At 43.4% G+C, this 17,668-nt stretch overlaps 1 protein-coding gene across 1 annotated transcript in view; it reads right to left on the bottom strand.

The window, feature by feature from the left end:
* The window catches only part of DNAJA2 (DnaJ heat shock protein family (Hsp40) member A2), a gene marked incomplete in the record, with an annotated part of 1,055,602 nt that overhangs the window by 279,428 nt on the left and 758,506 nt on the right, over positions 1-17,668 (bottom strand). Inside the window, 1 exon segment of the mRNA XM_044081956.1 lies at positions 15,889-16,033. Coding sequence (XP_043937891.1) covers positions 15,889-16,033 — 145 coding nt within the window.

Here is a 17,668-nt window from a genome sequence, read left to right as displayed (position 1 = left end):
GATTACCTTCTCCAGACTGACCGTGCCAGTACTATGTTGAAAGAGCTCAGCTTCCAGTTTGGCTATATAGTTGCATCTCACATATGAGCTTGTTGGGAAGAGGAGAGGGTGGTCTGTGTACATAAGGCAGTTGTAACATTGCCTCAAGATTCCCATATTCACCTGCTGGACTGGTGAGTAAACCTGAAACTGACTTTTGGACATGCCAGAATAGTACAAGGAATTACTTTTTGACTTGATCAAAAAGGACCAATAGGGAGCCAAGTACTTAAAGGGAGTATAAGAGGGTGTAGTGCTTTAGTTTATTAGTGCTTACTTATAAGAATTATCCTAGTTACTGATGGGTTTTAGAAGGAAAATAGAGTGCTTACTGTGAGATTTGGAACAGTTCTAAGGGAAAAAAGTGAAGAGCAGACTTTGTGGAGCCGGGAATAGTTTAAACCTGATTAAGCGGTGCTGCCTGATGCTGCACTATGCGCAAAAACGCGCAAAAGAGGGTTTTAAGAGAGGGGGATCAAGGAGTTTGGAATTGAACTAAAATGGCCAATAAAACTACAGTTTCTAGGCAGTAACCACTCCCACAGGGGCAGGCAGGCGGTTCAGTGTTTACCACTGTCACTGATGAACACAGAGACTTCCCTTTAGCCCAAGCAAGCAATGGCCTCCAAGAAACTTACAAACAGTTCAGAACAGCAAATCTGTAACTGAACTTTAGAAAGTGGGAAAAAATAATTTTTTTTTTTGTTTTGTTTAAAGAAAGCAGAGATACACAAGTAGCAACAAGTTAGAACAGTGCAATAAATGACCCCACACTTGAGTGCTAGGCCAGAGACAGGTAAAATGCAAGTTTTAAGAAAAAAAGTATTTTAAAATAAGTGCAACACAGGAAATGCAGTAAACAGGCTCTAGATGTGTTCTAAATACAGTTCCTAATACAGATATTAAGTTTAGCAAGCTGGAAAACGCCTAAAAGTAGGTGGCAATGCAGAAATCTTAACAAATAATCTGAAGAAAAATACTTAAAATCTCAAAAGTGGCTCCTTTCTTCTCTAAGCGTTTTCTCCTCTTGGTGGGTGGCTTCACCAACAGCCAACAAGTCTGGCAGTTTTCCGAGCAGGAATTGAGCTTGTAGATTTCACCTGGTAGCTCAAGGCAGTGTTCCACAATGCCATGGCTAGTCTGCAGAGGGGGTAAGAATGTGTAGCCCCCTGCTTATGTACCACATGACAGTGGTGACCGTCTTTACCATTAGTTGTCCTAGAAGAATGTGGCCCTTGAAGGCTGTCAGAGCATAGTACAGTTCTGTACACTTACCATAAATGTAGATGTTAGAGTGCATTAACTGTTGCAGTCATTACATTTAGGTAAATCTGCTGGCAGGTTGCCCTCAGGTCGGCCTGATTAACAAAGTCTTGGGTCCTGCGTCGGTTGCTGTCCCTTCTTCCATGATGTCAGGTTGTCGGGGGTATAAAACATGTAGCCGATATATATATATATATATATATATATATATATATGAAAAACAGGGGGCTGGAGGGAGGATAACCAGGACTGCAACAGTGAATACACTCAAACATCTACATTTATGGTAAGTGTACACAACTGTACTATGTTCTTCGTGTTTCACTGTTGCAGTCATTACATTTGGGTAGAATCCCAAACTTATGGTTGGGAGGATGGATTTATACAGCATAAGGAGCAGCTATAAGGCCCTGCAGGACAGCAGTGGCAAAGCCTACTCTGGATTTAGAGAAGAGAGGTAAATGTTAATGTTTGGTGAATGTATGAAATGAGCTCCAGGTAGCAGCCTCTAGAATGTCTCTGGAAGGAACCCCTCTAAGAAAGGCTGCAGAAGTAGACGCAGCCCTGGTGGAATGAGATCTGATCCCCTTGGGGATAGGTTTACCATGGTGCATTATAGCAGAAATGAATACAATGGCTTATCCATTTGGAATAGTCTGCTTTGAAATAGCCTTTCCCTCTGCCCCTGCAGCAAATGCCACCAGTAATTGTTCAGATTTTCTTTGAGATTTTGTCCTGTTTAAGTAGAATCTTCGCTCTGTGTACATCCAATGAATGCAGAATCCGTTCACCCTTATGTGGATTTGGGAAGAAAGTTGGCAGATGAATGGCCTGATTAAGGGCCACACTAGATACCACTTTAGGCATAAAAGATGGATTGGTCCTGAGAGCCACCCTGTCTGGGTAAAAAATAATAAAAGGCTCCACTGCCATAAGAGCCTGTAGTTTTGAAATCCTTCTAGCTGAAGTGACTGTTAAAAGAAAAGCTGTTTTCCAAGAGAGAAATTTTAGGTCTACAGTAGCAGCTGGCTCAAAAGGAGGTAGTGAGTTTTTCCAAAACAAAAATTGAGGTCCCATGCAGGAGTTGGTGCTCTCCTGGGAGGTCTTAAAATTTTGGCCCCTCTGAGGTACTGCTTTAGCAGAGGATGAGAAAAGAGGGGAGGCTCTGTGTTGTAATGAGCTGAAATGGCAGAGGCATGGATTTTTATGGAAGAAAAAGATAGGCCCTTGTGAAGCATTTCAGTTAAGTATTGCATAATCTGAGGAATATTGGGCATTGCTGTGCTTATTCCTTGCACTTGGTTCCAGGCACAGAATCTTTTCCATTTGTCAACATAAGAATTTCTAGTACTAAACCTTCTAGCCTCCAAAATGACACCCATCACAGGTTTGCTGAGAGATATAACTGGTGAAATTAGTTGATTAGCCATGCTGCAAGATTCAGTGTTTGGAGCGGAGTGGGCAAAAATTTGATAGTTCTGCTGAGACAGAAGAGTAAGAGGTCTGAGGCAGGTACCATGGAGGAAGGTGTGACATTGCGTGGGAGCGGGTACCAGTGTTGGAGGAAGGTGTGACATTGCGTGGGAGCGGGTACCAGTGTTGGCAAGGTCAGTCTGGAGCAATCAGAATCATTTTTGTTTTTTCCTGTCTGACTTTTAGTAAGACCCTGGAGAGCAGAGGGGGAAAGGCATAGACAGACAGGTTTTTCCAGCTGAAGGACAAAGCATCCACTTTCCAAGCTTTTTGTGATGAATTCTTGTGCAGAATTTGTCCAACTGCTGGAACTTTTTGCCTCACCCCAAAACTATGTCTGGGCTCCCCCATTTGCGTGTCGACATGCTGAAGATTTGTGGATCCAGTTTCCATTCGTGTGGGTCCATAAGATTTCTGATTAGTTCGTCTGCCACACTATTTTGCTTTCCTGGCAGGAACTGAGCTTGTAGATGTATCTGATGAGTCAAGGCCATGTTCCACAATGCCATGGCTAGTCTGCAAAGGGGGTAGGAATGGGTACCCCCCTGCTTATGTACCACATGACTGTGGTGTTGTCTGTCTTTATCAGTAGTTGTCTTGGATGAAGATAGTCCTTGAAGGCTGTCAGAGCATTCTGTACAGCTAGCATCCCTTTCTGACTGATATGTAGGTGCATTTGATGTGGGCTCCATTGGCCCTGAATGCATCTCCCTGCCAGATGCGCCCCCAAGCATAATCTGATGAGACTATAGTCAGGGTTTGGGTGGCAGGGGGTGGAATGAATGACGGTCCCTTGTTCTGGTGGCAGGCCTCTGCCCACCATAGGAACTCTAGCTGCAGGCAAGGAATGATGGGAATCATTGTTTCTAGGCTGTGACAATGTTGACTCCATAAGATTTTTAGGTACCATTGAAGTTTCCTCATATGCAGTCTTGCATATGGAATTAGAAGAATGCAGGAGGCCATGAACCCCAAGGTTGCAGAATTTGTCTTGCAGATAGCTACGTTTTTCTGGCCACCTGTTTGAAGTAAGTCATCAATTGAATTTGTATTTCTGGCATAAGGTAAGTCATCTGGGCAGTTGTACTCAAGCTTGCCCCCAGGAATGGAATTATTTGATAGGGTACCAGTTGTGATTTATTTTCGTTTATGGAGTACCCTAGACAAGTTAGAAGTCTTTTTACAAACACCAGATGTTTTAGAAGTGTGTCCTTGTTTTCTGCCTGAATAAGACAATCGTCCAGGTATGGATAAATTTGAATATCTCTTTGCCTGCAAAATGCAATTACAGGTGCAAGGCACTTTGTGAAGACCCTGGGTGCCGTAGAGAAGCCAAAGGGCAGTGCAGAAAACTGGTAATGCAAATAGCCTGCTTTGAAGCGGAGGTAACTTCTGCAAGATTCCCTGATTGGGATTTACAGGTAAGCCACTTAAGTCTAGAGTTACCAACCAGGCATCTTTGCCTAGCATAGGTAGTAACTGAGTCAGCATCTTGAATTTTGGAATGTCCAGAAATGTATTTAGAATGGATAATTTCAGAATTGGATGCCATGATTTGTCTTTTCTAGGTACCAGGAAAAAGTCTTGAATAAAAACCTTGCCCCTTTTCCTTTTATGGTACTGGCTGAATAGCCCCCATATTCATGAGGGACATAACTTGTTTCTGGGCCTCTGCCCACTGATTTGGAGGCAGATCTGGCCATCCGTTTGGGATTGGCAATGTGTGGAAATTAAATCTGTATCCCTGGGATACTATATTTAAAACCCATTTGCCCTGGGTAATCAGTTGCCAGTTTTGTGCATGAAGTGCCAGTTTTCCCCCCAAAGTGCTTGGTGATTGCAGTGGAAAGTCATTCAGACTGTTTACCATAGGAAGGTGCCTTGTTTTTTCCAGATTTGGAGATGGAGGCACCCCATTGCTTTGTTCTACAAGTCCCTCGTGACTGAAACCTGGAGCCTTTGGAATGTCTGAGTTTGACCTGAGCGGCTCTGGTGGGTACTGGAAAGGGCCAGTTCTTAGTAGGCCAGTGCCTACTGAACCTGGGTGGCTGCACTTGTAGGAAATATTTTACAGTTTGCATACATTTAGCTTTATCTTCCATCTTTTTCAAAACTTCTTCAGCCTTATTACCAAATAGACTGTCCTGTTGTAAAGGAGCATCCAACAATTTTGCTTTAACATGGTCAGGCAGATTTTGCTCCTTGAGTCAAGCATGCCTTCTTATCACAGATCCAGTTACAGCAGCCCTGCAAGAGGCCTCCAAGGAATCAAAACCACATTGCAAAGTATGTTTTCCAACTTGTTCAGCTGAATGCAATAAACCCTGCAACTCTTATTTTCCACACAGTCAGAAATCAACATCATTTTCTGTTTAAGTAAACCCATGACATGCTACTGATATTTAAGCATATGAAATTGACAGTTTAAAGCCCTGATTGCCAAGGTTGCAGATGTGTAAACCTTCTTACCCCATCTATCCAGCACCCTGGAATCTCTATCAGAAGGGGTAGGATTTTTAGCAGTAGAAGCCATAATGCCCTTGGGACCCTGAGAAATGGTTTCAGGGTCAGCAGTAGGGTTTTTAAAGAGGAATTTGTGGGGGTCAGGAAAGTACAGTTTTGTACCTACCATAAATGTAGATGTCGGATAGATATGCAACTGCAGTCCTGACATATGGGTTGTCCTGCCTCAGGCAGCCCTTCGGTCGGCCGGATTCCAAAGTCTGGGTCCGGCGTCGGCTGATGTCGCCTTTTCCCCGACGTCAGAGCGGCTGGGGTATAAAAGCATCAGCCGACGCCATCTTCTTCAGTGTTTCTTGCCCCAGATGACAGGTGCCCTCCAAGGAAGGCTAAATTTAGAGAATGGATAAAATTCCAGACATGCACAACAGTAATAAACAGATACACCATAAATGCTATCCCCAGCTAATTTGAAAAAGGGGGAGTGGACCCAAAAAAGAGAATTACAGAGGGTTAGGAGGGAGGGAAAACCTGACTGCAGTTGCATATCTATCGGACATCTACATTTATGGTAGGTACAAAACTGTACTATGTCCTTCAAGAATGCAACTGCAGTCCTGACATATGGGTTGAATACCATAGCCAAGCTGGGGGTGGTAGGATCTAAGATAAGGATGGTGTAGCTAAAATGCCCTGCAGGACTGCAGAAGCAAAGCCTGCTCGGGATCTGGAATATAAAGGCAGGTTGTAATGTTTGGAAAATGTATGCACAGAGCTCCACGTAGCAGCTTCTTGAATATCCTTTGTAGCCACTCCTCTTAGAAAGGCTGTGGAGGTGGCTGTAGCTCTGGTGGGGTGTGGCCTGATATTGGCTGGCACACCTTTTCCATGGAAAGAGTAGCAGAATCTGATGCAGTTTCCAATCCATTTTGAAATTGTTTGTTTGGAAATTGCCTTTCCTTGTACTCCAGCAGCGTAAGCTACAAATAGTTGGTCAGACTTTCTGTTGGCCTTTGTTCTGTCCAAGTAATAGTGCAATTGTCTGTGTATGTCCAAAGTGTGCAGAAGCTTTTCTCCTTTATTTTGAGGATTGGGAAAGAAAGTAGGCAGGTGAATTGCTTGATTTAGAGAAACCCTGGATATCACCTTTGGCATGAATGAAGGATTGGTTCTTAAAGAGACTCTGTCCTGATGGAAAATGAGGAATGGAGGTACTGCCATGAGGGCCTGCATCTCAGAGACCCTTCTTGCTGAAGTAATTGCCAACAGGAAAACTGTTTTCCAGGAGAGAAATTGCAATTCTGAAGATGCTGCTGGCTCAAAAGGAGGAAGAGTTAATTTTTCCAAGACGAAGTTGAGGTCCCATGCAGGCACTGGTGGTTTTCTTGGACGTTTGATATTCTTTATCCCTCTTAGAAACTGTCTTAGCAAAGGATGTGAAAACACAGGTGGATCACAGTTGTATTTTGCTGAAATTGCTGAAGCGTGTATTTTTATGGAAGAATATGAAAGGCCATTGTGAAGCATCTCTGCCAAGTATTCTAGCATCTGTGGGATGTTCATTACTGATGCATCCTGACCCTTGTTGGCATTCCAGATGTTGAATCTCTTCCATTTGGCTGAATAAGTTTTTCTGGTGGAAGGCCTGCGTGCTTCCAGTAAGATCTCTTGAACTTTTTTGGAGAGAGAGATATGGGGAGAAGTCATGGAACCCTCCAAGCTGTCAGTTGCAATGTTTGCAGGTTGGGATGAACAGTCCTGTAATTGTGCTGAGTTATAAGCAGAGGCCATCGAGGCAGGGGCCACGGCTTGGTGCGAGTTATGCTCCTTAATAATGGATACCAGTGCTGTCTTGGCCAGTCTGGAGCTATCAAAATGCCTTTCGGTTGTTCTGCTTTGATCTTCAGTAACACCTTGGTCATTAATGGTAGAGGTGGGAATGCATAGATTGTTAGAGAATTCCAGCTGAAGGAGAGCATCCATTCTCCAGGCTTGAGGATGGTGTGTCCTTGAGCAGAACTTCTTCAGATGATGATTGTGATGTGAGGCAAAAAGATCTATGTCCGGCCTTCCCCATGCATGAGTTATTTGTGAAAAAATGTCTGGATGCAACATCCATTCGTGCGGGTCCATAATGTTTCTGCTTAGACTGTCTGCCAGAACATTGTCCTTGCCTGGAACAAACTGGGATTGCAACTGTATGTTCAGTTTCAGGGACTTTTCCCAAAGAGTCACTGTTAGTCTGCAGAGGGGGTAACAATGGGTGCCTCCCTATTTGTTTATGTACCACATAACAGTGGTGTTGTCTGTCTTTATTAGCAGATGACCTTGCTGAAGAAATTTTTCGAAGGCCTCGATGGCATAAATCACTGCCAGCATCTCTTTTGGATTGATGTGCAGATGTAATTCCCGGGGTGCCCATTGCCCTTGAATGCATCTGCCTTCCATGTGCGGCCCCCATCCCTGATCTGAGGCGTCTGTTGTAATGGTTTGGCTTTTGCTTGAGGTTTGTTGAAAGACATGCCTTTGTTTAGCTGGCTTGCTTGTGCCCACCACAAAAATTCCTTTTGTAGACATGGAATGAGTGGAATAATTGCTTCTAAGTTGTGGCTGTGTTGAGACCATAAACTTTTTAGGTACCATTGTAGTTTTCTCATGTGTAGTCTTGCCAGTGGAATCAGAAGAATGCAAGATGCCATGAAACCCAGGGCCTGCAGGATTTTCCTTGCAGTCATCTGGGTGTGCTTTGCTAGGCTTTTGAAGTAATCTGGTAATTGTTCTTGTTTTTCTTCTGTGAGGAAAGCCATTTGTGAGTTTGTGTCCAGTTTGGCTCCTAGAAAAATTATTTGTTGGGATGGCAGTAGTCTTGATTTTTGAATGTTGACTGTGTATCCCAAAGCCTGTAGTAAGTGAATGACATAGTCCAAGTTCTTTATCAAGGCTTGCTTGCTGTCTGCTTGTATAAGGCAGTCGTCCAGGTAAGGATATATTTGTATCCCCTGAAGTCTGCAATGTGCAATTACTGATGCCAGGCATTTCGTGAATATTCTGGGCGCAGTAGATAAGCCAAAAGGCAATGCTGAGAATTGATAATGCTCTGACCCTGCAAGAAATCTGAGGTATCTTCTGCAGCTGTGTCTGATTGGGACATGCAGGTATGCCTCCTTGAGGTCCAGAGTAACCAGCCAAGACCCCTTGCCCAGCATAGGAAGAAGTTGCTGTAACGTCAGCATTTTGAATTTTGGCACAATGAGAAAAGTGTTTAGAGCGGACAAGTCCAGTATAGGTCTCCATTGCTTTTCTTTTCTTGGAACAAGGAACAGTCTTGAGTAGAATCCCTGGCCTTGTTCCAGAGGAGGAACCTTTTCTATTGCTTTGATTTGTAGCTTTGTAGCAGCTTTGAAACTTGTATGAGTGCCTCTGCCCTTTGATTTTGTGGCAGGTTTGGCATGCCTGGTCTTGCTGGTAAGGTATGGAAGTGGAACCTGTCACCTTTGTCTATTACGTCCAAAATCCATTTGTCCTTTGTAAAAACGTGCCAATTTTTTGAAAATAAGGATAATTTTTCGCCTAAAGGTGCTTCTCTCTGAGCCTTGGTCGGCGGTGTCAAGGTCAAGTCATTGTGATTGTCCCTGTGGAGCAGTAGGAGTCCCTGCGCCACTTCTCTGATTAGTTGTTTGCCATTGGTGGCCCCTGTAGAGCCTCGGTATTGCCCTCTACCTCGAGCACGCCTGTTTTTTCCCCTTTGAAACTTGTCAGTGTCTGGAAAGGACCAATTCTTCGAAGGCCAATTCCTACTGAACCTTGGTGGCTGAACCTGGAGGAAATCTTTGACTGTTTGTACTGATTTAGCCTTTTCCTCAATTGATTTCAACACACCCTGTGCATTAGCACCAAATAGCTTGTCTTTTTCCAGAGGTGCATCTAGAAGCTTTACTTTAACATGATCTGGCAATGCCTGTTCTTTCAACCAAGCATGTCTACGTATGACGCCCCTGTCATAGCTGCCCTACATGAAGCTTCCAATGCATCATAACCACACTGAAGAAAATGATTGCTAACCTGCTGAGTGTTATGAACCAAATCCTGCAAGGCCTTTCTATCTAAAGGCTCAGGAGAGGCTAACTTTTTCTGCAAATCATCCATCAAGAAATCCTGATACTGAAACATATGAAAAAGACAGTTAAGAGCCCTCATGGCAAGGGTGGTTGAGGTATAAACTTTTTTACCCCACCTCTCCAGGGACCTAGATTCCCCGTCTGCGGGCAAAGGATTTTTGGCCGTGGAAGTGGCCACTCCTTTGGGCCCCTGAGAAATAGCTTCTAGATCAACAGAGTGGGCCTTAAAGAGAAGTTTATGAGTTTCAGGAACCCTGTAATACCTGTCTGGCTTGACAGGAGCAGGAGGGAGAGAATCAGGAGAAGTACTGGAGTCGGAGTACACATCATCCAATACATCTAACACTGGGGGAATAGCTAAAGGCCTGTGCTGGGGTAACTTAAGGAAGGTCCGAAGCCTTTTCCTGGAGTCGGAGAAATCCTGGCCCTGCCACTGAAAATGCTCTCTCATGGAGTGGAGAATTTCCCAGAAAGAAATATCCTCAGGAGGAGAGGCAGAGGGAATGGATTCATCAGCATCAGAATCCTCGTAGGCCGGGAAGGATTCTTCCTGGGAATCTGAAAGGCCTGACTCACCAGAGGCTTCATCTGAGGAAAGGGTATCTGTCTGCTCAACCCTAGGCCTTTTGTCAGAAGGCGGCTGAGAACCTCTGTCTGGATGAGCCTGAGAGCCCCTGATTAAAGAAATTAGATCTGCAGCTAAAGTTATGATCTGTTTATCAGAAGTGGGACCCTGTGAAAAAGATTTAGGAGGGTGAGACCTAGCCTGGCTGGCAGCCTTAGCACGTATGTAGGCCTTGATGGACATAGACACAGGAGGCCTAGCTGCCCCACGTGCTGGAGTAACTTTGTCCACTGGTATGGCGTCAGGCAAATCTAGGGCTTCGGTTTCAGGAAGAAAATCAACAACCGGCACCGGGGAAGCCTCCGGGACCGAAGTGTGTGGTAAAGCGGCATCATCAGCCTGGAGCGGTTGAATTACCGCCTCCAAAGAGACCGATGCACTCGCGGTAGGCTTTTGCGTGGTGTTGAAGTCGCAGGCCGCGAATGTCGGTCCCGGTCCTTCCGTTTTTTGGAAACATGTGCTGTCGGTAGTTCCGACGGCATGATATAAGGAGTAATTTTGCCCAAAAAAGTCTTCAGCAAATTCTGCCCGGCGCCTAAGTGTGCGCTTATTGAAGCAAGCACAGGCAGCACAGGCCGAGACGTCATGGTCTGGGCCGAGGCAGGGAAGGCAGCAAGAATGGAAGTCCTTATGAGGTATTTGTTTACCACAAGACAAGCAATTATTAACTTTTGCAGTTTTGTCTGACATCGGCTGAGGCATGAAAAGGTTCCCCAACAGGGTACTTAGCTTTTTGATGACTTCGGTATCTGAAAACACAGGAGCTGGCCGACCGGCACTTGCTAATTGCTTCTGCTTCGGGCACCGCGCGGCAAGAAAGACTGAAGATGGCGTCGGCTGATGCTTTTATACCCCAGCTGCTCTGACGTCGGGGAAAAGGCGACATCAGCCGACGCCAGACCCAGACTTTGGAATCCAGCCGACCGAAGGGCTGCCTGAGGCAGGACAACCCATATGTCAGGACTGCAGTTGCATTCTTGAAGACATCCCTGTAATATCGGTCTGGCTTACTAGGAGCCGGAGGCAGGGAATCAGGAGTCATACTGGACTCTGAGAAAACCTCATCAACAATGTCTAGAACAGGAGGTATAGCCAAAGGCCTATGCTGAGAAAGAAGGAAATCCCCAAGTCTCTTTTTAGATTGAGAAATCCTGACTCTCCCAGTGAAAGTGTTCGCTTAAGGTATGCAAAGTTTCTCCAAAAGAAAAATCCTCAGGAGGAGAAACAGAAGGGATGGAATCTTGTGCTTCAGAGTCCTCATAAGTGGGAAAAGATAATTCCTGATCAGAAGAGGAATCAGAAGAAACAGAAACCTGATCTGAAGATTCATAGTCAGTGCCTTGCCTAGGCCTCTTAGCAGGAGGGGGATGGGTACCCCTGATCAAGGTAATTAAATCCTCAGCCATTTTGATCATTTGTTTTTTTAGGCATTGGAGCCTGTACACGTTGGCCCAAGCGTAATTTTTTTAGACATCGAAGTAGTTTTTGGTCTTAGTTTTGAAGATGGCATCGGTTTAATATACAAATCTTCAGGCCTGAAAACACCCTCAGAAGCTCCGGACCCATTTAAGGTAGAGACATCCGCGGGTTCAATACTTAAAAGTATCTTGCGGCATACCGGACTCTGAATGGGTCTCAGTAGAGGCCTGCGAATCAAAAGTAGTGCGTATCAGGGGCTGCGAAAGCACCAGAGTACCGGTGAACTGGCGACGGGCATAGGAGAAGCTTAATCGGTTTTGGACCTAGATGGTCTGTCTCTGCCTTTCTTTGCAATTTTCTTTAGGTATTCCGGTAGTCTGACTGCTAACCGACATTTCTAGATAGTTAAATCTCTAGCCAAAACATTTAAAAGCAAAAATATACCGACGTTTAATAGTGCATTGATTAAATGTAGCACAAAACCGACAGCAAGGCACGTTGTGGTCAGGGCCTAGGCAAGGAATACAGTACAAATGAAAATCCTTATGAGGTATTTGCTCCCCACAAGTAATACAATTATTAACTTTTACTGACATCGGTAAGGAGCTAGAAAAAGTTTCCCCAATGGGGTACTTAGCTTTTAATTGAAGACTTCGGTTCTGAAACTCTAAAATGAAAGTTTCAGGAGTCTGCCGATCGGCACTTGCGAACTGCTTCTGCTTCGGGCACCGCACGGCAAGAAAGACTGATGTAATGGCGTCGGCTGCATGTTTTATACCCCTGATGACCTGACGCCATGGAAGAAGGAAAAGCAACAGACGCTGGACCCAAGACTTTGTTAATCAGGCCGAATGAGGGCAACCCTGCCAGCAGATTACCCAAATGTAATGACTGCAACAGTGAAACATGAACATTCTGTACAGCTAACATTTCCTTTTGATTTATGTGTTGGTGCATTTGACTTGGGTTCCATTAGCCCTGAATGCACTTCCCTGCCAGGTGAGCCCCCCATGCATAGTCTGATGCATCTGTTAAGATTTAGGCGGCAGGGGGTAATGTGAATGGTAGTCCCCTGTTTTGGTGGCAGGGCTCTGCCCACCAAAGGAACTCTAGGTGTAGGCAAGGTATGATAGGAATCCTTGCTTCTAGATCCTGTGAATGTTGACACCATAGGCTTTTGAGATACCATTGTAGTTTCCTCATATGCAGCCTTGCATACAGAATAAGAAGAATGCGGGAGGCCATGAACCCCAAGGCTTGCAGTATTTGCCTTGCAAATAGCTGGGTTTTTGTGGCCACTTGAAGTAGGTTGTCAAATGAATCCATTTCTCTGGCATGAGGAAAGCCTTCTGGGAAGTTGTATTCAAGCTTACTCCCAGGAATATGATTTGTTAACAGGGTACCAGGTGTGATTTCTTTTAGTTTATGGTGAACCCCAGACAAGTCGGTACCCTTTGAACAAAGGCCAGATGATTCAAAAGAATGTTGCAGCGTTCTGCCAGACTTAAACAAACGTCCAGGTATGGGTATATTTGTGAATACCCTAGGCGCAGTAGATAAGCCAAAGGGCAGTGCAGAGAACTGATAGTGCATGTAGCCTGCTTTGAAGCACAGGTATCTTCTGTAAGACTCCCTGATAGGGATGTGCAGGTAGGCTTCTTTTAAGTCTAGTGTTGCCAACCATGCATCTTTGCCTAGCATAGAAAGCAGCAGGTGAAGAGTAAGCATTTTGAAATCACCAGAAAGGTGTTTAGAGTAGAAAGGTCCAGGATAGGACGCCATGTATTGCCTTTTCTGGGCACCAGGAAAAGTCTTGAATAGAAACCTTGTCCCTTTTCCTCTTCTGGTACCAACTGAATAGCCCCCATGCTTAAGAGAAAGAGTACTTGATTTTGGGCGTCTGCCCACTGATTTGGTGGTAGATCTGGCCACCCGCCTGGTGTTGGTAACATGTGGAAGTGAAATCTCTATCCTTGGGACACTATATTTAAAACCCATTTGTCCTGGGTAATGAGTTCCCAGTTTTTGGCCAGCAGACCAATCTTTCCGCCTAAAGGAGCATTCAGTTGGGAAGTGTTGGGAAGTGTTAAAAGCAAGTCATTGAGACAGTTTTCCATAGGGTGAGTCTTACTACTCCCAGATTTGGTTGCGGAAACCCTGCACTGCTTAGTCTTGTGTGTCCCTTGTGACTGAAACCTGGGGTTTCTGCTGTGTCTGGGCTTGGCTTGAGAAGACCTGGAAGGGGCTGGAAAGGACCAATTTTTAGATGGCCAGTGCCTACTAAATCTAGGGGGCTGAACTTGTAGGAAATCTTTAACAGTTTGCATAGATTTAGCTTTACCTTCCATCTTTTTAAGAACTTCCTCTTTTTAAGAACTTCCTCAGCCTTGTTGCCAAACAGGCGGACCTGATTTAAGGGAGCATCCAACAATTTGGCTCCAACATGATCAGGCAAAGATTGCTCCTTAAGCCAAGCATGCCTTCTGAGCACAGACCCAGTAACAGCAACCCTGCAAGAGGCCTCATGAATCAAATCCACATTGCAAAGTATGTTTTCCAACTTGTTCAGCAGAATGCATTAAATCCCTTAACTCTTTATTTTCAGCACAGTCGGGAAACATTTTTTGTTTAAGCAATCCAATAACATGTTGCTGATACTTTAACATATGAAACTGGCAGTTTAAAGCCCTAATGGTCAAGGTTGCAGAAGTGTAAACTTTCTTACCCCATCTATCCAGCTCCCTGGAGTCTCTATCAGAGGGGGTAGGATTTTTAGCAGTAAGAAGCCTTAATGCCTTTGGGTCCCTGCGAAATAGTCTCTGGATCCGCAATACGATTTTTAAAAAGGAACTTGTGTTAATCAGGAACACTAAGATCTGTCAGGCTTTCTGGGAGAAGGAGGCAAAGAATCAGGGGCCAAACTAGATTCTGAAAAGGCATCAACAACAATGTCTAGTACAGGAGGTACAGCTAACGGCCTATGCTGTGGCAGGAGTAAGAAATCCCTAAGCCTCTTTTTTGAATCAGAAAAATCCGGGCTTTCCCAGTGGAAATGCTCCCTTAGAGTATGCAAGGTCTCACCGAAAGAAAAATCCTCTGGAGGGGAAGCAGAGGGAATAGAGTCCTCTGTATCAGAATCCTCATAAGTAGATGAGGGCAAATCCAAATCAGAAGAATCAGAAAAATCAGAATCTTGGTCAGAAGACAAAACTTCAGTCCTAGGTCTCTTAGAAAGGGGAGGTTGGTTTCCTCTGATTAGAGTTACAAGATCTTCAGCCATTCTTATCATTGTTTATTATAGGCATAGAGGCCTTAGCATGTGGCCTGGGCATCCGTTTCTTAGGTATGGTTTGAGATTTTGGCCTAAATGAAGGAGGTGTTGGTTTAATATGCAAGTCCGTAGGCCTAAATACACCCCCAGGAGCCGGTGCCTGCAAAACAGCTCCAGACCCATCCAAGGTAGAGACATCCGCAGGTTCCACAGTTGAAGCATCTCGCAGCATACCGGACTCCGAATGGGTCTCAGTAAAGGCCTGCGAGTCAGAAGTAGCGGGTATCAGGGGCTGTGAAAGCACCTCACTGAGACGACTGATAGTGAGCGATTAAATAAAGCACAAAACCAACAGCAAGGTACGTCGTGGTCAGGGCCTAGGCAAGGAATACAGTAAGAATGAAAATCTTTGTGAGGTATTTGCTTTTTAGAAGTAATGCAATTATCAACTTTTACTGACATCGGTAAGGAGCAAGAAAAAGTTTCTCCAACAGGGTACTTAGCTTTAGTTTAAGACTTCGGTTCTGAAGAGAAGCAGCCACCCTGTGTCTGGCTGTCACAACAGAAGCATTGTCACAGCCCCCCTTTCACTACCTGACGGCAGACAGCTTCATGCTGAGCAAAAGCAGAGTATACAACTTACCACAGCTGTAGCCTCAAATCCCCCTTACAGACTCAATGGGCAGTGGCAATATTGCAGACAGTGAAGAAAATCAAATCAAAGCAGCTATAAGAAAAAGTCAAGATGGACCACAAAAGTACAGTACACAGTCTCGCACTGCCTGGCAGCAATGGTCCAGCAGAAGATGCTCCAGTCTGTTAAACTCCACTGCTATTTATTCCATCCCATTACCCAAGACTTCAGCTGAATGGCGAAGACTTGAATCTAGGGAAGATAATGGTCAACTATAGCGATTAAAGGTGCAATATCTAAAACATGAATAAGCATGCAAGAAAAGGTACAGTATTTTGAAGAGTTCTTTAAATCCTTTATTGAAAACTGCAACAAAGGATTTTAGAGCAATAGTGCATTAGTGTTCATTAACCTGTGAAACACCTATTACAAGACTGTGGAGAATGCACCCAAAACAGGTATGTATTTTCATACAAAGTTCAATTCAATCTACCCAAGATTTTTTTCCCCACTTTGGGAGGGAGCATTCCGACTACACCTTCATGCTGAAAGGATGATGATTAACTACTTGATAGTTACTCCATACCTGGTTCAATAACCTTTCCAGGAGGATATGACACTACAATTTGGCGTCCATCGAGGTGTGCAAACGTGAACCTAAATCCACAAAGTGCTTCAACAAGCCCAATTTTGTGGGTCATATGCAGGTCGCATCCCTCTCTGTGAAATATCTGTGGAAAAAAAGCAGAAAATGCATGCTACCAGTTAAGCTATGAAACTTACACACAATTAAAATCTAACGTGACATGCATCATTTGACCAGGTTATAAACCATTAAAATTGTACAGGCTTACTAAACCTGATACTACCAAATGTCTCTTGTAGTTTTGAGCATCAGATCTGCCTTCAAATCTGAGCTGTGGTGGAAGTGTCAGAATAGTATTGAAAAACTGAGCTATTTTCTGCTGTGGGACCTTCAGCCAGAACCATATTCTTGAAGAGTGGAGACCACCTACTTCAGGGGTAAAACGTCCATGGATATACAGTTCAGAGGTAGGTACTAGGCTATCGGCCCAAGGGCCTACACGTAAGCCTAGCCAACAAGGTTCCCTGGCTTACGCCACCCAAGAAAGTTATTTTCCTGTGCCACTGATGAGCAGAGACACAGAAGTGATCCCCGGGGTGTATTTCCTATTTCCCATCCACTCATCAAGATTTTTCTTTCTTTTTTTTTCAAAACAAGTTTATTGTTTTAACATATAAGAGAAATATCATAACAATTTTATACAAATAATTAAAAATAGGTATTATTATAATATTCAACAAAACAACTAAAGTATTTACAAAGACATCCACTACAATCAGATCAATTAATTAAACTAAAATACTGTGCTATTGAAATTAGAATTTTTTTAACAAATTTTGTAAATTATCCCATACAATAAAATGTGATGTTTTTCTAGTTGTTTTCATTCTAATTGTGCTTATTTCCATATGACACATTATATTCATAACATTTTTAAATTCATTGAACGAAGGAGGTGTATCTGAAATCCAATTTCTAGTTATTATTTTCCTAGCCACTGCTAGGATAGACCATAACAAGGGAAGCTTAATCTTTTTAACACAATGAGGTACAGGTGTGTTGAATAATATAAGAGACTTAGAAATAATGAAATTATCTGTAAAAAGAGCCTGCAACAATTCATTAATTGACTTCCAGTATTCTTTCAACTTCATACAGTCATAAAACATATGAGCCCAGTCAGCATTAATTTCTACATTACATCTCTTACATAGATTATCTTTATTATTAATTTTATTCATCATCAAAGGTGTATAAAAGATCTATGTAAAAATTTCCATGTATAAAGTCTCCAGACAATGGAAGATGTAGTTCTATAAGCAGATTCCAATATATATTGTTTATCTTGTTGAGTTGGTGGGTCCCCATTAATAGAGGTGAAATAATTCCAGTATGAATCTACATTGTAAAAAGTTTCTTGTCTGATAATTTTATGTATATATGAAAGTTTACCTTTATCAGAAACTTTATGCTGTAAATTTATTATCAAGTAATCAATCAGTTTTGGAATAGATTCTTTAACTGTTATAGACATTAGATCTATTCTATCAATGAGATGTTGTCTAAAGATCTGAACCTCTAACCAGCAAGTTTCTCTCAGATCAAATTCTTGTTTTAAGAAATCTAGATTTTTAACTTTATTATCAGATATCAGCTGATACCAGTACTTTAGATTATTATCTATAGCTAAATGAGCTCCTTCAGAAGTAGATGACATAAGCATACCCTGAGTATAAATTATAGGAATACAATAAAATTCCATTCCCTATACTTAGGGTGC

Source organism: Protopterus annectens, chromosome 8.part1 (genome assembly GCF_019279795.1).
Source record: "Protopterus annectens isolate FY-2018-M chromosome 8.part1, PAN1.0, whole genome shotgun sequence".
NCBI lineage: Eukaryota > Metazoa > Chordata > Ceratodontiformes > Protopteridae > Protopterus > Protopterus annectens.
This window is presented reverse-complemented; position numbering and strand designations above follow the sequence as displayed.